Source organism: Elaeis guineensis, chromosome 3 (genome assembly GCF_000442705.2).
Source record: "Elaeis guineensis isolate ETL-2024a chromosome 3, EG11, whole genome shotgun sequence".
In the NCBI taxonomy this organism is placed as follows: domain Eukaryota; kingdom Viridiplantae; phylum Streptophyta; class Magnoliopsida; order Arecales; family Arecaceae; genus Elaeis; species Elaeis guineensis.
This window is the reverse complement of record NC_025995.2, coordinates 20001124-20022264: the sequence shown is the minus strand read 5'-3', so window position 1 is coordinate 20022264 and position 21141 is coordinate 20001124. Positions and strand designations below refer to the sequence as shown.

Sequence of the window (21141 nt, the reverse complement as noted above, 5' to 3'; positions counted from 1 at the left end):
CTGCTTCTTATATCACCTGTTTTTGGGAAAAGAAAACCACAAGTTTTGCTCCCGGATGCATCGAAAGAGCATTCTTCAACTTTTCAACATCTAAATGTTACCGAAAGTGCAGCTTCCTTAGACATGGCCATTGATTTGCAGAAAGTCCGACTTGGGAATATTGTGAAGCGTCCTTCAAAATCAGGCTCCAAGGCATAAATTTGTTGTAGAACTGGTTTTATAACAAATTTCCTTATAAAATGTCTTCTGGTTTCCTAATATCTGAATGAAAATTATGCAGACTAGTGATTGGAATCTAGGACCAAGAGAGTGCATACTCATGATTGGATGGCGGCCAAAAGTTAGTGATATGATTCGAGAATATGATAATTACCTTGGACCTGGTAGTGTAGTGGTATGTTCTACATCTCTTAGTAAGTTACATTGCATGTCATGTGCTATTTTCTGTAGTGAATTTATATTATGTCAAACTAACTAGAAAAGTATAGAAAAAGTCTTGTGTGAGAATATTTTCTTTCATTTAAATATCATATATGTATATTGTTAAGTGTTTTTAATTCTCGGTTCTTAATTTTGGGCTCGACAATGTTGCCCAATTTGAAACATTGATTTTCTCAAATATTTCTTCCTTATTTTTCATTGCAATTTAGCCAAAGTTAGGAATTAAGATGGTTTTACTCCATTTGTGATAGCTAGCGATTTTCAGAGTTTATGGTATTCCATGCTTACATACATGTTTGCTAATAAAATACTGTCATTGGCCTAATTTGACCTTGTATGGAATATCTAAGTTTACATCATAGCATCGATTAGTGGAGACACGGATTTGCATGTTGAGATTGGAATCACAGTATGGTGATTTAGGTGAAGGTGTTCCACTAGACTATGATGCAATTGCTAAAAGCCATTATCTCCCAATCAGAAGAATATAGTAGGCTTTCAGTAAAATTAAGGTTCTTTTTTCTTTTCTTTACAAACTTTGTGGCAGTGAAGAAGCATCTGGTCATGTGATTTTGCATAAAAGTTATGAGGACAATAAGCTGCTAATGTTAAGATTATGAAACATATAGTTAGAATTGAGTAAAAAGAAGAAACCTACTTGCAGGTATAGATAGGATATTAGAATCTTTTCTGATGGTTTATCCATGTTCGAGATGTTATGCAAACAGTCATAATATGGATGGGTCATTTATCACAGTTTTGAACATGGAGCAGAACATTGCATTTTGCATATCTGAAAAATTATTTGACAGATACATGTGTGATAGCTTCTAGAATTTTAATTATGTAAATTGTTGAAATCTCAAAAGCTTCCTAGTTTTAATAAGTTAGCATCGTAAATTATATGATTTAATGACTTATGAAGTCCTTTATATGTTTGTGGCTGCCTGCAATTTGAATGGTTCGTGAGTAACATTAAGTCTGCACATCAAGTCTATGTTGTTATTGAAATAAATATTGGATTTTGTTATATGAACTGCATCAGCCAATATATTTTTTGTTACTAGAATACTAAAATAAAACATTTATGTAGCTTCTGTGAAACTTTATATGCCAAGAAGATATAGAAAGTGCAAGTCTGCAAATATGGATCATATCATGAGTTTTAGCAACCTTTACTTTTATCTTGATTATCTTTTTGACACCCCTTTCTGATCATGAATATTTATACTGATATTTGTAATTATATTCTGAAGACTAAAGTGAGGCAAAAGCACTAGTAGTAATGCATATGAAGCTATCGAAGTATCCTTTTCTGTATAAAGTGTAAAACCATAACAAATAGTGAAATAGCTGAAGAAAAAGTAAGAAATAAATGATGATTCATGGATCATGTTGCTGCTCCATTATATGTTAAGTATCTGTGTCAGGCTACATTTTGTGTGCCATGAGCCATGTGACATGGGTGGAGCACATGACAAGCATGGTTCAACCTGGCACCACACGCACCCTGATAGCTCATAACCAGCATGGGTCCAAGATGCAGTATTTTAGTCCTTGTATTATATTTTTATAGATTTAAACATTTGTAATATAACAAGATCTAGTGCAACATGGTACAGATGCTTGCAATTTGAAACCAATGTTCTCTTTTCACACAAAAAAAAACCCGAATAAACTACTTATTTTGGATCTGGTTTTGTTCTTAGAATTTTCAACATTTCAAAATATTCTGAACCTTTTACTTTTAGGCATGGGTCAACATATCGGTGCATACCGCCCCATATTAGGCATACTGTATCATATTGGTAACGAACCAAGACTTAATGTGGAGGGCATATTAAGTCTCGGTACCCCACACCAATCCCCATTCCAGGTGTACTGACGCAATACCAACATGGTATAGGTAAAAGGTCTAGTATCAAGATGGCAAACCTTAAGAGGGTGTTTGGTTGGGGTAATTAAGGCCTGGAATGGGAATCATAATGGATGACTCCCATTCAAACTACTTGGTTCGGGGGAGTTTCATTTCGATTTTCATTCCAAAGAGGGATGGGAATGATCTATTCTTTTCGTAACTGAATCCGGACTCATCCTCACGGAGTCAAAATCTCATTCCGGTGGAATGAGATTAAAAAAAAAAATTGGATGATGCAGCCAGCCTCCTTTGAGAGCTCGCACCCCCGCAGTGATCGAAGGACCGGAGCCGACGGCGGCCCCCATCCCCACCACCGTGCCTCTGCTGGCGGAAGCCGTCAGGAATGGGTCCCCCACGTATCCGCCCCTGCTGCCTCCATCCACCAGCCGCCGTCTTCTGGCGATGATTCCACCAACGTCCCGGGCCCTAATCTTGGTGCCGATCATGCGGCAGGGGACTTGGCCGGTAATGGCAACCATGGGGATAGAGTTGAGGAGGGCATCGGCGAGGCCGGAGATCAGGTTAATGGCGCCGGGGCCGGAGGTGGCGATGCAAGCGTCGGGGCGGCCAGTGGAGCGGGCGTAGTCGAAGGCGGTGAAGACCTCACCTTGCTCGTGGCGGAGGTGGTTGATGATGGAGGGAGAGCAGGTGAGGGCCTGGTGGATCTCCATGGAGGCGCTGTCGGGATAGGCGAAGACCAACACGCCCTCGCGCTCGAGGGCTTCAACGAGGATATCTACGCCCTTGTAGGGCTTATCGGAGAAGTGGAGAGGGGAGGGGGCGGCGGAGGGGGTGGGGGAGGCGTGGGAGGTGCCTGGGGCCAAGGAGGGGAGGCGAGGGGGGTTGGTGGCGTCGGAGCCAAGGGAGGGGAGGGGGTTTGGTGGCGTCGGAGCTGGGAGAGGAGAGGGGAGGGGGTTTGGTGGTCGCACAGAGCCGGGTGCGGTGCAGACGGCAGTGGGGTGGGGCCGCGGTGGGGGCGGCGCGGTCGCGGGAGGAGGGGGTTTGCGGCGGAGAAGAAGCGCAGGGGGGCGTGCCTTTCTTCGCCTCTCTTCTTTTTGTCCTTTCGTTTTCTTTTCTATTTTTCTTTTTTTCTTTCACTTTTTTTTTATTTTTCATAAAATTATTTATATTTTATATTTTATTTCATAAAATATTTCATCTCTTATTATTATGTTTAATTTTTATTTAATATCAATTTTTAAATAATTAATTTTTAAAAATTTAAGTTAAGAATAAAAATAAAAATTTGAGTTGACTCTAATTCCTATCTTTTTATGAACTAAGCAACAATAATGGGAATCATCCATTCCGATTCCGATCACGAACCAAACGCTTCAGGAGATTAGGCCATTCCAATTCCGATTTCAATCCATTCTGATTTTAGTTCCGATCGTGAACCAAACACCCCCTAAGTGTGATAATTTAAATGTGTTGAAATTTTTGCACAAATTAAAATAGGTCGACAGGTAAAGGATTCAAGTGTTATAAGATGTCACCTTGAAGCATCAATGCTTAATTTGAAAATTTAAAACATTATATAATATATAAAATTATAATGATGCACCAGTGTAATTGTTTGCGGTTCTTGTTTCAAAAATTTTTGGTACCAAAAGAATTATTTTTTTATGGATGTTTGTGAAAATTATATCTTTCCTTAGTAAAGTACATGCATTATTAACTTCTCAAGAAAGTCTAACAAGCATGTTCAGAGATGGTTACAGGATTCTTCTATAGATTGGAAGAGAAACTAAGGGGGTGTTTGGTTGGAGGAATAAAGGTATGGAATGGGAATGGAAATGGATGACTTTGATTCCAGCTGTTTGGTTGGGGGAGGTCCCATTCCGATTTCCATTTCAGAGAGGAATGAAAATGGCCCAATCCCCCTAAAGTCCATTCCAAAGTCTCCCCTATGGATTCAAAGCCCATTCCAGCATTTAAAATTGATTTCCTAAAATGTCCCTCATGTTTGGTTATTTAACCAAAAAAATCTCCCTCAAAAGCCCAACAGGCTCCATCAAACTAAAAAAAAAAAAAGGTTCCACGCCGACCGCCGCTCTTCGCCGTCGCTATCGCTGCCTCCGCCTGCACCTTGTTGGCGATGGTCCTCGACGGCCCTTCAAAAACCGCAGCAGCTTCCTCCAAGGCCAAATCTCGATCGTCTCTACCGGCAGTGCCCGTGAGTTCCGGATCGGGGAAGCCGTTGCCGGCTACGACCTCCAATGGGAAGGTGCGAGGGGCGGCGGCCTCACGGTGATCGCCGCCGGAGTGGGCTCGCAGTGGAGGGCTGGAGGAGGGAGTGGAGCTGGCGCGGGTGTTGAGTGAGGAGGGGAGGGGGTGGTTCCTGGGGTTCGTGGAGAGATTTCTGGATGCGGACGTGGCGGCCCCAAGGCTGTCGGATCAGGAGCATGTGGTCGGGATGCTGTCGCAGTTGAAGAGGGTGAATGATTGGTTGGACAGGAATTTTGACTTTGACAACAAAATGGAAGGGGCCATATGCAAGTTTAGTGGTGTTGAATGCTGGCATCTTGATGAAAACAGGGTCCTTAGACTGCATTTGTCAAACATGGGCCTTAAAGGCCCATTTCCATTAGGACTTGAGAATTGTACAAGCTTGAGTGGGTTGGATCTCTCAAGCAACAAATTCTTTTAGCAAAAAAAAAATTATCGCACTTTCATATATTCAGTATATCCTTTCCAATTTTTAATGTATATATGTTTAAATCTCTTAATATATATATTTTAGTATTAAATAAGATGAAAATATTAGATTTATTTAAAATTTTAATTTTTGAAGATTTTTTGTTCAAGGGTAAAAAATGAAAATTTGAGTTGATTCCGATTCCTATTTTTAAATGAACCAAACAACAACAATAGGAATCATCCATTCCGATTCCGGTCACGAACCAAACGCTTTGGATGATTTGGCCATTCCGATTCCGATTTCGATTCCAATTCATTCCGATTCCCATTCCGATTCTGATTCTGATCACAAACCAAACACCCCCTAAGATACTTCAAAGAGATAAGAAGAACACTATGTCGTGACCTAGAACATTGCTCTAACAAATTCTGCGCATGAACTCAATTATGAGTAATCAGTAGCTTGAATTTTAGTCAATTAATATAATCATAAGTTAGGTGGCTAGGTGATTGTATAGCACAAACTAAAGTCTCCTCCAAAAGGAACTTTTACAGCTCAGAGTGCTGAATTAAACAGGGTTCAGTTACATGATATTATCTTATAATACACAAGATAGCTCATTATAACTGCTTATATATTTCAGTATATGTACATTCCAACAATCTCTCTAATCCTACTATGATTATCTACAGCTATAAATATTGCCTTATGATGCATAAAATGACCGTTAGTCCCTCTTTTGAAGTATTAGCACTACTATATACACCTAGAAGTACTTCTGGCCCTTTAGTTGCTTAAGCCAACGGGTCTCTCACTTTATAATATAATAATTAATAAGTTAGTAGATGAGGTATGCAGCTTAGCTACTAGCAAGGTTCATTGTGCCAGTGCGAACCACTCGTTTTGGGGCATACCAAACCATACCGAGGGCAAACTGGCACATTCTGCCCCTTGGTTCGAAATTCTGGCGAGGGAGGGTGATAGGGAGAAGGAGAGAGAGGAAAAGAGGGAGAGCGAGAGAGGAAAAGAGGGAGAGGGAGGTAGGGGGGAGAGAGAGAGAGAGGGTCTCATCTTCTCAACCATCTGTAGAGGGTTGCCCCTGTTTCTGAACAAAACAGGGGCTGAAGCCCTAAATTTATTTTTGCAATTTCTTTAAATGAACTCAAGCCTAATTTTACTACTCAAGTGGTAATATTATTACTCTTTTCTTAATGTTTTTGTAGAAATTAACGAAAACCAAATAATTCTATTGACTTCTAAAAATGAACTATCCATTCAAATCATGACTACAACTGCATTAATGTAACTTGTTTATTCTAAAATAAAGGTGCCCACCAAAGAAAGAAATCAAAATATGCAAGAAATGTTATACTGTCGAGTACATCCAATTTGGACTCCTAACCAGTCAAAAAAAAAAAAAATGGCAACGAATCTATAATTGAAACAATAGCTTTTGCATTTTTTTGGGACAAAACCGAATCTATTGCTAGGAAGGCAAAAATCCTAACCAAGGTACACCATTTCGGTACTGAATCTCATACCAATGCTATTCGCTCTATGTTAGAATGAGGGCTGGTTCGGCATACCAACACTTGGTATGCCTCCTGTACTCTGTATTGGTACGGTACGGTATGCGCCGTACCATCCGGTTTGGTACGGTATGGCGTACCTTGATCTTAACTATTGGATTATAAATACTGCTTCAATGGCAAATTCCCCTAAAATTCTTATAATGTAATCGTTATTTAATCTGGCTCATTTAGTCATCTTGGCCTAAGGCCTTATGGACCCTTCTGTATTTGTAGTTAAGAATTACGGTCTGTTTTCTGGACTTATGTTAAGCACGCTGAGACCCACTTTAAGACTCTGTGCAAGGCAGGATTTATTTTATGACTAGAGCCAGACGTGATGTATGTGATGTGAGTCCATTGAATGCTGGGGCCTGCGCAGAGAGTTGTACATTTTGGAGAGAAGTATTATCCAGTGAAGGAAACATGTATAATGGGCAACCACCTGATAAGGAAAAATAAATAGAAAATGGGATTTTGGTGCTCGGCAAGGGATAGGATAGGAATTCATAAGAAAAGTGGAGTCACTTAGTGATGGAAAGAACTTTGCTGACAATTATAGATTTTTGTCTCGTCAAAATGAAAAAGACACCAGATGCCCTAGGATGCACATCATTCCTAAAATAATAGTAAACACTGAGGTGCTTAAGCTTGCAGCGATGTGGAGTTTTCCTTTCTAAGAGCTACATCTGGTACCAGGACAAACCATTTGTAATTTTATTAGTTAGCAGGTCTTAAGTATGGGGGATACAATGTCACCTTGTATAACCCATGAGGCAATAATGCAAGTTTATATTGGTTTTTCAGATTCATTTCAAGTTTAGTAAGATGGCATTTATTAGTATTTTCTGTAAAATTAGTTACACCCTGGGGATTACTTGGTTTTCAGGTTGTAAGGTACTTATTTTTCATTGCATTTCCTGTTAATTCAAGCATTTAACTGTTTTCTTGAAATTTTAACTGAAATAATGTGGTTATTACTACAGAATTATTAGAAATTTTAACTTACATGATAGGAATGCCATTTAATGAATTTCTATAGAGAGCTAGTTACCATACCCAAGGATTCAAGTTTGTACCTACTACCTTTTATCATGCAGGCAATCATATCTTGTGCTGTCATTTTTCTTTCAATGATCACTGCAGGAAATCCTATCAGAAGCTTCTATCAATGAAAGAAACAGCATAGTCAACCCTGTGCTTCAAAGCCAATTGAAACATATCAAGGTTTCACATAGGGTATCTCTCTCTGTCTCCGTCTATGTTTCTCTCTCTTTAATGGTTGTTGTGCACTATGATAAATATTGTAATGCAGGTCGGCAGTCCGGTGAATTATGAAACATTGAAGGAAGCAATATTAAACATTAGGAATTCTTTCAAGAACACAAAAGATATACCACTATCAATTGTCGTGATATCTGATAGAGTGTGGCTCATTGGAGGTAATTTCCAGCAAGAAGTCCATTATCTTTTTATAGTCACTAACTTACGTCCAATTTCCACAGATCCATCCCAGGCAGACAAACATTCAGCTTATTCCCTTCTCCTTGCTGAAAATATTTGCAAAAGGCATGGTATTAAGGTTAGTGAGGATAGTACTTGATTAAATATTCCAGTTGTATCTGCCAATTTGCTTAGCTTATTTCCTTCCTGGGGAAACTTTTGCAATAAGCATGTCGATTTGGTCAGTAGCTACTGATTGGCAAGTATCATGAACTATAGCAGCAAGGTAATCTGCCAGCATGGATGGATTATGTGCTGAAACATTTTAGTTTATTATCTTAAAACACCAATTTCCTTCATTGCAGTAAGTAGCATAGTGCTACCCGCTCAAGTCAATACAATCAGTACTCAAACTGTTAGTCTTTGGGTGAAAGTCGAACATGATCCTAATAAGGACATCCACAGCGAACTTTTCCAGAAGATAAGATGAAGCAAATCCTCCAGGGATAGAGCTCATCTTTGGACATGTTTGGGATCTCATAGGAGTAGAACTCCACATTATGAAAAGAGGTGTAGAGCACCACCTGAAATCCATCCATCTATTATTGGCTCCCTCTCTCCTTCAATCTCTCTCAGGCTCACATCCTGAGAACTAGATTTTAAGGCATGGAAAAGTTGGGGAGGTCCCTAGTTGCCTCTTCTCAATGGTTATCTGGCAATGTTAAAGAACGACAATGTGGCTGGTAAGGTGAGGAAGCAATTTGAGGTAAGGTTCTGCATCTGCTTTCTTGTTTACATGGGTATAAGAACATTCTTCTGCTCGCATTCGCCCTTTTTCCTAGTCATACTCATAGGACTTACAATCATTGGAAAAAGAAAAAGAAAAGAAGAGAAAATCCTACTACTGGATTCCCGCTGATTGGGTCGGCAGTGAGGATGCTGCTCGTATACTTGCAGGTGATTGGCCAACAGCATGCAGCAATGGTGGCTGGTCGCAGTGATGATTGGCCAGCTGCTAGCTTATGGGTGGAGGGAGCACAGACATGGTGGCTGAAGCACTGTTGGCGAACAATGAAGAAGGGAAGGGAAGGGAAGAAGCGTACGTTGGGCTGGGGCAGTTAAATTTCTTAATGGGTTCAAGATCATAAATTTTTGATCTGACCCTATTCGATCTTAAGTTATAAGACCCATTTTCACATTAGATCCTAATCTTGCAACCTATTAATTGTTTTCTGTGCCAAATCAAACTGATTGAATTGACTGGTTTACTGTTGGTCCGGTTGAACGGATCCTATTTTTTCTTAATTAATCTGGTTCAACAGGCCTAAAGTTGTCTCTTTTTTGATTGGACATGATGGGAAATTATTGTTCATGACTTCTTGATGAGGGTTGTGTTAGATCTCCTTTTTCTAGAGGGTGGTTCGAGTGAACCAGAGTAGTGTGGTTCAGGGGCCTTATTTTTAACAGCATATTCTTTATTTTCTTTCATGTTTTATGTTTATTTTTCATGTGAGTTGAGCCATTTAAAAGCTCATGAAAAGGTGTTATCAGATATTTGTTCATGCTTAAGTAGCCCAAATAAATCCTTCTAGTTGCTATTTAATTTGTGAGGATTTTCTTTAATTTGTCCTCTTGATTTTGTTCAGTAGTCAATTAAACAATGCATGCCAACCCACAAAGCTGCGAGATGATTATTGGCTCTTTAGAGAAATTTTCTATCTCATGATGTGGGAAGGGATGTTGTTTGCAAGGTTCGCTGTATAGGTTAGTATCGGTATGGTACTGGTATGGAACTAGTGCACAGTCTCATGCCCCACTGACACGCCTCACTGTCTTATATTATACCGCATGCTGACACTATAATAAGATGGTACCGGTATGAGGTTCTGTACTGAGATGGCGAATCATGATTGTTTGATTAGACTTTTGGGACAAAATTATGTTTGTAAGTATCCTAATTAATGTGCATGATACAGGTAGTGAGAAGGGCATCTAAATACATGTATGTTTTGCAGGTGGAAAACTTAGTTTCTGAAATTGTTGACACGAGACTGGGAAAACAAGTAATTACTTTTCTGTCTTTATTAACTACTTTGAAACCTATGAAATCATGGGTACAATAACACTTCATCCACAGATTTCCAGAATAAGGCCATCCCTTTCGTTTATTGGCGCAGAGGAAGTAATGAGCCTTGTAACAGCTCAAGGTTTTTCATCTTAATCATATTTTTCAGTATTTTTCCTGCTATTATATTCTGTGTGGAAGAACTATTTAGACACTATACCCTTTCATTGGATGGCAGTGGCAGAAAGTGTTGAATTGAATGAAGTGTGGAAAGACATTCTTAATTCCGAGGGGGATGAGATATATGTGAAGGTAAACTGTGATCTCTCGATTTTGCTAACAAGAATATTGCAATGTATTCAATGACATTGTTTTATCCTTGGATCAAGCATTTTGTAGATCCAATATGTGTGTAAGTTCAAGCTCAAGCATGCTCAATTTATATTCTGATGAAAATATGGAGTTAGAATTTTATTTTTTAATAATCACATTTGTCTTACATGCATTTTGGTGATTTAACTGCAGGAAATTGGTCTCTACATGAAGGAAGGTGAGAGCCCATCATTTTCTGAGCTCTCTGAAAGAGCAGTTTTGCGTCGGGAAGTTGCCATTGGTTATGTAAAGGGAAACAAGCAGGTATCTGATTGTGTCTCACATGTTACCATTTAATTCTATTATTACAAAGGTTGAGATCTCACCATAACCTCTTTCGTATCATGGTAGATTATAAATCCAAGCAACAAGTCAGAGCCACTCTTTCTTGAAATGACAGATTCACTTATTGTCATATCTGAGCTTGAAGGTGAACAGCCAATCATTGTCTAACGCATTCTTTATTCATTTAAAATAAAGGGCATGCGCTAGCAATTGTACAAGCGTTTGGTTAACAGCTGGTGGAGAGTCTGCTGCGTCTGTCGGGCCAAATCATAAATTTCTCAAAGATGATCTGTACGGTACACTTCAGAATTTTGTAGTGTTATGACTCTGGTCTGATGAGGTGGTTCCAACATTCTTGAATCTGTAATTGACAGTTTAAGTGTTAGCAGTATAATCCTCAACAATGATAGTTAAACTCTTTTAAATTATAAAATTTTGTTGCATATCCAACTTGGAAGTTTCTATTTGTAGCAAAAGAATAATGCTTCACAATAAGTTTGTGCCCTTTGTAAAATTCATTGCTTTTTTGATGCTCTGGGCAACAGAGCATATTTTATGTTCTTGTAATTGTGTTAGGTTGTTAACTTGTATAATATGTATGTATTTATGCACGTAAGGGTGAAACATCAACCCTTGTGCCAATACGAGTTATGCTAAGTAGTACCGTAATGAGTCGGATATTTTGGAGATATACATTTTACTGGACTTTTGGGTTTTAGCAATAATTGCATAATAAATTTATGAGATCTTAAGATTTAGGAAGTTCTTTAGCATTTGAAGTTGAAATTTTTACATGATACCAATAATTTGCAATTTTTACTAAAATTAAAAAACAATTTTCCATTTTTGAGGAATTTAAATTTTTAGCATATGCTTAAGTAATATTTTCATGCAAGTATTGCTTCCCGTGCCCTATTGATATTTTTCCTGACAAAAGTCATCCAGTAAATCTTGTCATATAACCTGTCGGGGGGAAACAAAGAAAAAAAAAACCTACCTTGCTTATGCCCATAGGTGGAGGGGAGGAGAATCAGCCAAGTACAAATGAAATATGAGTGGTTTTGAAAGTCTAAGTGGACCCTTCTGAAAACATGAAATACCATGTGACATGTTCGTACGATTTCTTTAAGTTATATGTTGAGTCCTGCTTACAATATTTTATTTTTTATTTGAAATATGTTTTATATGTCGATACCGGTAGCATTTCAGTGAATCTTTGCTTGGAGTTTTAGTTACGTTCCTGCGCTGACTTGTGTTCTCTAGAATAGGGTGTGACACAACTTATCACGTCCTCATCCAAGATCTACGAGCTAGGAAATATGGCAATCATCACATGCTCGTGAAGTATTTTCTCCATATATATATATATATATATATAAAGTATTTCAAATACGACATTAATGTATGACAATAGAATTAATAATAAGTTAAGTCTAAAATTTAACTAATTAAAATTTATTTTAATTTTTTATAAAATTTCAATGATATTCAAAAGATTTTATGTCAATTAAATCTTAAATAATAATATTGTAAAATATAATAATAAATTTATATTAAACTCCATTGCTACTATCGATTTTTGCTTTTAAATTTATTTTTAAATTAATATTTATGTCTGCAATTAAGAATTTGAATCTGAAAAAAATGAGAGATAATAAGCTCGATAGCTCAATAAGTATTGAATATTTTAACTAGACATTTCAGATACTATCATAAAATATGATGTTTAAAAATAAATATCATGAATAAATATAAGAACATATTTTATGCTTATTTATGTAAAAATTAATTATTTTTAGATATTCATATACTTATATAATTATAAAGTCAATTTGAAGCAAATTAATATATGACTCAAGAGTTTTGATCATGAGCACATTTATATCTTGTGGTGGGGTCAGAATAAAAAATGATGAGCTTAATCAAAGTGTCCATAGCCATTGAGGGAGTGGCCTGACAGAACGGGCCTTAGTTTCTATGGAAGTGACTCGGGTTCGAGTCACGATGGATGCTCGGGTTTCGATTAAATAGTAGGACGTGAATGATCGAATGATATTGGTGGTGTTGGGGTGACGTACTCATCTGTTAGATTCGCACATATGGTGGAGAGGAGGGTCTCTCCCTAAAAATTATCCTTCAAATCGAACTTCTCCAGCGGGGTTGGGAGTCTTACGGTCACATCCAGAGGAGGTAGCCACGTCGAGTCGCCTCTCTCCCAACCCTTTTTTCTACCAAAAAAATCAAAGTGTCCATATATAATCTCCATTAGTAGGGTCCAAAAAATCAATATATAATCTTTATTAGTAGGGTCTAGAGTATCAATACATAACCCCTATTGGCAGGGTTCAGAGTACCAATGTGTAACCCCATTCGCAAGGTCCAAAATATAGCTAGACTGAGAGCTCAAATCTGATGCATATAAAAATATAATTTTACAAGGTAACAAATATATATATATATATATATATATATCATAATTTAAGTCAACATATGCATATTCCATAATAAATCAATAAACCATAATATTTCAGATATCTTAAATTTTTAAATCATTTTTCGTTCAAATTATAGGGTTCATAAATCACACATAAATTAAAGATTAATTATTTGCTTTCAAAATAAATTATGAAATATCTCGAGAAGATGATTTATTACTTACTTTTGTAGAATATTGAATGAATAGATTCAGTCAATCCTGAGAGCATCTTTTAGAATCTATCATTCAAAATATATTCTTTATCAGCCACGACAAATAAAATCTTAAGTTCTAACACCCTCACAAGGTTGACAAAAATGATATCATTCAATGTCCTAGTCAGTTCAAGATAATTTTGTCTGATCATGATTAGAATAGAAAATAGATAGTTCAATAGAGATCAATGATGATCAAAGCTATTAGTACCTGATAAAGTCAATGTAGAGGTTGGTATACCAATTGGCAGTCAGGGATCAATTTGATCAAATAGCTTCATCTAATCATGGTTCCTTAATATATAATGATTTAATAAAAATCAATAAGGATCAGATGTTGTGATGCTTGATAAACACTTAGATGGTGTAGGCATGTTGCCAAATTAATAGAGATTCAATACCCCCTAATAGAATCAACTCATATTCAAAGTAACAGAGAGGGTTCACTAGGTTCATAAACCACATAGAGAGAGAATATCAGCGGAGAAAAAAATTAACAAAATGAATATGGCTGATCAAGCAATACTGTCCGACATCTTGATTCATCTAAGCAAGATAATTTCATCAAATCATGATCAAACTAGTGTATAGATGGTTCAACAAAAATTATGGATGATTAAATCTAATGATATCCAAATCTGATCAAGATGTGTGCCAGCATACTATCCAACGATCATGGTTCAAGATTTTTTATTAAGTTCGATTAAAATCATTAAAAGTAAGTTTTTCATTGGATTAATCTTAGAGAGAGAAAATTTTATAAAGAGAAATAATTTTAGAGAGAGAAAGTTGTAGAGAGAATAAAATTTTTTAGAGAGAAAGTAGAAAAAGAAGCTAGAGAGAAAATAATGGAAGTACAGAGAGAGAAGAAAGAATGGAAAGAAAGAGAATCTCTTTCTTTTTTTTTTTTCTTTTTTTTTTTTCCTTCTTCTTCCTTGATCCTTCTTAGTGGAACAAGGGATCTCCCGTTTCTCTTCTTTCCCCAGAATAGCATGCCTCTCGCTGGTCGTAGCTGTGGTTGACAGTGGTTGGGGCTGTGATGGCGAAGCCGATGGATCATAGACCGATGATCTGCGATGCTGATTGCCACTGAAAAATTAGGAAGACGAGCAGTAAATGAAAGAGAAAAAAAATAGGAGAATTAGCTGATCCCCCCCCTCCTCCTGACAAAATCCAGTGGATCGTCGGTTGGAAACTCTAGTTTAAAGGCTAAGGAAGAGAGCAAGAAGGGTTAATCAAAGGATTTAAGGGTCTTACCTAACTTTCGATTACAATAGGGTCATGTTTCCGATGAACATAATGAGGATGTTTGGAAGAAGAAAAAAAAAAAATTGGATTTCTTCCGGCAATGTATGATGGCTAACAGTGGGGGCTTTTATAAGGAAATTGATCCCTTTTAATAGAGGTGGAGGGAAGGAGTTCGATTACTCCTCGACTCCAATTTCCATCACAAAATCGGGATGGGAGTCTTCTTCATCAGTTTTTGTTTTATTTTTTTGCCCTTTTTAGTGCTTTAAAAGTCGTGCAGTTCATTTTTGTGCTGATTCTTTTCATGATTGGATCAGGCCGAGGTTGTTTGGGCCTGGGTATTATACAACTTTATGGCAAAATTTTGATTAGATGGTTTTCAAGACCTTGTGATTAGGATTAAGAGTATGATCGAGAGAAAATGATAGAGAGAGAAGATGGAGGGTAGTGCTCCACTTTCTTGTATCAACCACTCCCTCGTGTTATTTTTACATTAGAGGGTATGAAATTTTTTCTGCATTCCTTATTTGGAGATGGGGCAATGGAAATGGAGTGAGTTGTTTTTGTTGCCGAGGAGGACAAGGGTGAGATATTCTTATTTTTCTCCCCAATTTGGAGATAGGCCGATGAAAATAGAGTAACTCGTTCTTAACATCAAGATGGACAAAGATGAGGAATTGGAGTCCGTAAGTCATAGGTGTTGCTCCTAAGATCAGGATCGACTTAGGTGTGGAGCTAATAAGGTTGCTGGAGAGGTTGGCGCATATGTTGTCTCGGTTGAAAAAGTTAGCTTGAAGGCTGTTCGATGTCTTCGGGGAAAGGAGAGCGTTTAGATGGTGGCTTTAGCACTGTGCTCCGACTTGAAATACCACAAACAAATGAGGTCTTCTTGTTGGAGGGTATCCGGCATAGGATCCTCCAATATCTAAGTCAGACTCATCTCTGGAGGATCTAATTTATATAGACAATTATCCACACCCATCGTTGAGGAAATTAAGCACATGAATTGGCTATTTTGGTAGCAAATCACCTGTCCCAAAGATCACACTTGGGTGTTTTGCCTGTGCGTATTTCATTCATTCGTCATGCAATTATGGAAATTGGTCGTGATTATGGTCGAGTTGTTGCTAACTAGGAGGAAGAGATTGAACTTTGATGGACTCTCCTCATGTCTCTAGGGTCGACTATATGGTGGGATTTTATTAGTAGGAATGGCAATTTTAGGTTTTCCTTCAAGTATCCGACTAGACCTGACTCGATCTGCATAGAGTGGGTTTGATCTGGTCCGATTATAATCCAAATCGGTATGAGTTCTAGAAAAAAAAAATCAAAGTGAATTTGGATCTGGTATAAGTAATAGTACATCTCGTCCCAAATCCGACTCGATATAACCATACTTTAAATCTCTCTTTCAAAATTATAATTATTTTATAATATTTATATGATAAGTTTCGATCTGACCTGCACCTCTACTTGACCAGACCTTAGGTGGGTAGGGATAGATATAGATATGAGATTTTTAATTACGGGACAGATATAAGTATTGATCGACCTGATCTATATTAGGCTTATTGTCATTTCTATTTATTGGTCAGCTGGTGGATTTGTGGCAAGCTCTCGTTGTCAATTTCCCACATCGGTTGTGGTCGGTCCCGAAGTATATCAATAGATTATATTTGGTGATTGAATGGATTGATTAGGCCAATGCTCCAACAATTTGGGTCACCTAGGACATGGAAAAATGATAAAGCTAGGGCTCAGGCTCAAAATCGAGACCTCTTGCAGGATTATGAATCTCTTAATCACTAGCCTAATATATTATGCTATGTTATTGTTATGTTTTATTATTCTTATGAAATGTGTGTCATTAGGTGAAACAATTTATCTTTTCTAGTAAATGAAAAAATAGATTCATTTATTATTTGGATATTTAAAATTTTACTATTTATAAGTTTCACATAGTTTCTTAAATTACATAAAATGGCCTGACGTTCTTCTTCCTAAAGTTTAGATGATTGAATTATTACCGTAAATGTTTCATTTTTTTGTCTTTTTCTTAATTTTAAAGTTTTTCCTATTTGTTGATATTTATTTTTTTATTTTTGATGTCATGGGTCGATGGAGTGACCTATGGTCGATCTCGGTTGAACTAACCCGTGAGTCGGAAGAGTAAACCGGTTTGTAGGTGGCGATGTAGGGAGATCAAGGAAGCCATGGCTTTTTTTTTCTTAAAAATAAATTATAATATGCCATTTTTAAACGATGGGATAAGGCATGTCAAAGCTTCGTGTGGAGCTGTAGTGTGCAGTGTGTCTCAACATTTGGATTTTTAAAATATATTGTGTCATTTTTAAAGCAGGGCGAAGTTCTCTTTGTACATAACTAGATATTTGCAGGTGCTGTTCAGATGATTATAAGAAACCACGTGTTGCAGCCAACTCTCCATCGTCTGTCGTCGAAAATGAACACCTACAAGACAGCATTCATACAGACCGAATTTATATCCGGTGGAGATCCTCCGATGCTTAAGTCAGAGAGGGAAGGTGAACAAGAGTTGAACGTAAGAAAAGTAGCAGAGTTTTGACCCAAAATTGACTTACCAGTCCTGTTCCCTTGCTCTCTTTTATACATGAGATTGTTGTAACCGTCGGACGTGGTCCCATATTTTATGGTGCTAAATTATCGGATCATAAATATAGAATTAGTAGGGCATTACTCTCCTTTAATAGCCGTGACATAGTCGATAACCATTCATGACGGTTATGATATGTTGAGCAGATTAGCCGACCATATATCGGTAAAACCGACCATATGTTGGTAGAATCTTTGAACGACTATCGGCTAGTAGATCTGCTATGTTGATGGTCTAAATCGTTCGCTGTCGATCAGTAATAGTCGAATCATTAGTTAGTCAGCCGGCAATAGATCGGTGCAGTTCGCTCAATTGGTCGATGAAGAGTCGAAACCGCATATTCAACCGATATAGAGTCGAAGTTGTATGTCCGATCGATTGACTATTGTTGAGTCAAAGTCGGTAGTCGGTTTACCTGAGTCGGGGGTTGATTAACTTACCCCAATAGTTGTCCTCTACTCCCAAGTTCAAGGTGAGTCGACGTGTATATTACCACGTAGTTTGTCACGTTGGATGAAGGGAGTTATTTTTTATCACATCGAATCTCGATTTTAATACCATTTTCTTCGAGATACGGGTGATCGGCTATTTTATCGTATTAGCAGGTACAATCGTCTGTTACATTGATCGAACGATTCGGTATCAGTTGTCAATATCAAGCGTCATTTTGGAAAGTCGATTCAGCATCTGATGATATGATTTTGACAAGTAGATTTGTTCCATGTGTCCGAATATTATTGGATCAAAATTGTTCACGCGGATAGAGATGACGTGGTTCAATCTGGGGTAGGTGCATCGAACTGTCCGATTAATGGTCGGTCTAGATGTTGCCACATATTGTCATCTGGTAGATCTTCGATTTGACCGCCTTCATCTCGATCATTGAGAGATCCTATATATAGGATCACTCTCAGCCAAATTTTTATTTTTCACTATTTTTGGTGCTGGGACTCTGTCGGATTGTTGCCCCAATGCCTAAAGTTATTGCTTCCAACTTTCAGGTTAACTTTGTCTTTCTTTTGAGTCCTTTCCTCCAAAGTCTTTTTCTTCAGAGTCGTTCTCATGGCTAGGGCTTCTCCTTCTCGGGAAGATCGATCGAAAAATCTGACTGATGAATCCCAGTCGAGTCCGGATGTGGAGGTCTTTTCACTTTCAAGATCGAATGTCGAGCGTTCGATATTCGTCAGCATACTGTCAATAAAAGGAGAGCATCCGAAACTGAACTTTTTCGATCGAAGAAGAATTGGGCAGCTGCTTCATTTGCACCAAGGAAATTCGACTTATCATCAGCATCAGTTCATAAGCCAAGGATGCTAACAACAGTGGATGAAAATCTGAAGCCCCTCTGTTCTCGTATGAGTGGGTCGGGCTGTTGGTCAGGTGAGACCCTCTCTGTTCTTGTATGAGTGGGTCAGGCTATTGAAGTGGTTGGCCAGATAAGGAGGTCGGAAAGTCGTATCCAGATCTTGACTTGAGTAGTATTGTCCCTTCAAGGTTGGTAGACGGGCTCACTGAAGAAGAAGCTGCGTCGACTCAAGATGGAATATCGACCGTGCTTGATCGGTGTATCTTGCTTTCCTTATTTTTTGTAATCAAATCCGTAATCCGACTTCAATCCAACTTTGTAATTTCTTTTTGACAATGAATAGAAGAATTTTTCTTCCAAGTTCAAATGTTTGTCTTGCTTGTGTGCAATGTCGAATTTGCCATGTAGAGTGGCTACCGAATATTGATCGGTGGTTCAAGTGTTCGGTAGGACTTATAGAATCATCTGTTAATTGTAGCATTGACGTACTTGATTGGAGTTAGGATAACGATGGTAAGTCGAATATCCTGTATTCGATGCTTGGTCGGATTTGTACGTCTGATTATCTGATAATCGATGGCAAACTAAATATCCTTCGACTGGCCGTGGCCAAGTCGGTATAGTTTCAATCTGACTTTGGTCGTATTGGCATAGCATTCTGCTTAGTTAGGATTAAGTCGGCATAATCAACTTTTACAGTGGAAAGTCGAAATATGTTTGGCATCGAAGCATAGTCGATGTTTGGCTTTTTCAGTGAAAGCCGAAATATAATCGGTAGTCGATATCTTGGCTTTTACAGTGAATGCCAAAATATAGTCGATGTTGAGATAAAATCGATCCTCTGGCTTTTACAGTGAAAGCAGAAATATGTTTTATACTAAGATGAAGTCGATCCTCTGGCTTTTATAATGAAAGCCGTGATACGGTCTGTACATTGATTTTTACAGTGAAAATCGGGATATAGTTGATTGACCATCCTTCTGTCAGTTCATTACGACTCTGTAGTTGATTGAAATTTATGATTCTAGAATTCAATATTGCATAGTTGAGTAGAATAAAATATCCGCTGCGCTTTTATTAACTAATTGTCGGAACAACAATAGCCTTATCATGAGGAGTTTGAATTTTTTGAACATTTTCTTTCAAAAAAGTTGTTACATTGTTGAGTCATCATCGTTTCACCGACTCTTCTTCGGAAGTTGCCCCCCCGTTCGGTCGTCTGGAGATCATGTTGATCACCCCTGCAGTTGGCTGATTATTTATAGCTCCCTAGTTTGCGACTGAGGTCGTCGATCGACAGGTAGTTAAGTCAGCGGATCTCTCCGAAACTTTTCGAGGTAGCCTCGTCGAATCAGGGGTCTCTATCTCATCCCTGAGTTGAATGCATTTTTTGGTATCGTGATCATGATCACGATGTAACTGATAATACTTCTTCCGATGCAGCTCCTCGTCGGTGCTTTCATCGACGAAGGGTGTCGCAAATATTCTACTCCTTCGATTTTCATGAGGATCTGTACACGGAGAGTAGAAAGGAGAGTGTAGGAGTCATACCTACCATAAGGGGTCAATCGGATCGGTGGATTCGTCATATGGCTCTACCTGAGGCATCTTGAATCGAGATGGGATCGGTTGGTCCAAGATATGCTGAAAAAGGGACTGGACAGTGTGAAGTCGTAATCGTTTGAGGATTTTTGACCTTCCACTTGGAGCTGAGTAAGTCAGTGATTGATCTCCTGGAACTTGCGGTCGTAATCGTCGAACCATCGTTGCCGAAAAACTCCAAGGGTAGAATCTCCCGATGAGCTTGAAGGAGAAGCAGAGGGTATTCACGGTCGTTTCTCCTTCCTAATGCTATTGAGATGGGAAGGAGAGGGGGAATGCCATGAACGATGAGTGGTACATCGAGAGTGTGGTTGTTCATCTCGATGGGAAAGTCGAGACGACCACTCCGGAGAAGGGGAAGGTGATCACCGTAGATGGCGGCAGCTGTGCCTGGATGGCACTGAATGCGCCATCGATTGTTCCGCTGGTGGCTACTGCTGCTGTTGGGTCTGCTGTTGTTGGAGGCTTTTAACTGCCTTCGTAAGAATATTTATTTGCTACATGAGTGTAGCAATCTGGACGTCCGTGGTAATCACCAGACATAAGGAACTAGGCTTTGCTACTGGAGGAGGGGGAGAAACCTCTTTCCGACAGGAAGAGTGCCTCGCCGATCCGGTTAAAGTCGAGTGTTGGGCTCTGATTTTTGTCATGGCGAAAATGATCCTTGGGTCTCCCTTCCTAGCATGCCAATCTATTACGGCCAACTCTCCGTCGCCTGTCGTTGGGCGAATACCTGCAAGACAGCATCCACACAGACCGAATTTGTATCCGACGGAGATCCTTCGATGCCTAAGTCATAGAGGAAAGTTGGTGAGCAGGAGTTGAATGTAAGAAGAGTAGCAGAGTTTTGACCCAAAGCTGCTTACCAACCCTGTTTTCTTACCTCCTTTTATAGATGAGATTATTGTAACCGTCGGACATGGTCCCGT

At 38.5% G+C, this 21141-nt stretch overlaps 1 protein-coding gene and 1 long non-coding RNA gene across 2 annotated transcripts; both read left to right on the top strand.

Annotated features, from left to right (window-relative positions):
* Nucleotides 1–11183, top strand: LOC105036481 (putative ion channel POLLUX-like 2; the record flags this gene model as incomplete). The annotated part of the gene is given in 10 exon segments (XM_073253716.1): nt 1–192; nt 281–394; nt 7715–7807; nt 7884–8010; nt 8074–8150; nt 10027–10074; nt 10149–10218; nt 10315–10388; nt 10602–10712; nt 10800–11183. Coding segments are annotated over 10 exon segments (1008 nt in total), but the record flags the coding sequence as incomplete, so codon positions are not given.
* On the top strand, nt 8157–8897 carry LOC140856445 (uncharacterized). The gene is made up of 2 exons (XR_012139650.1): nt 8157–8297; nt 8377–8897. It is a non-coding gene; the product is annotated as an uncharacterized lncRNA (long non-coding RNA).
* Nucleotides 11184–21141: the final 9958 nt, after the last annotated feature.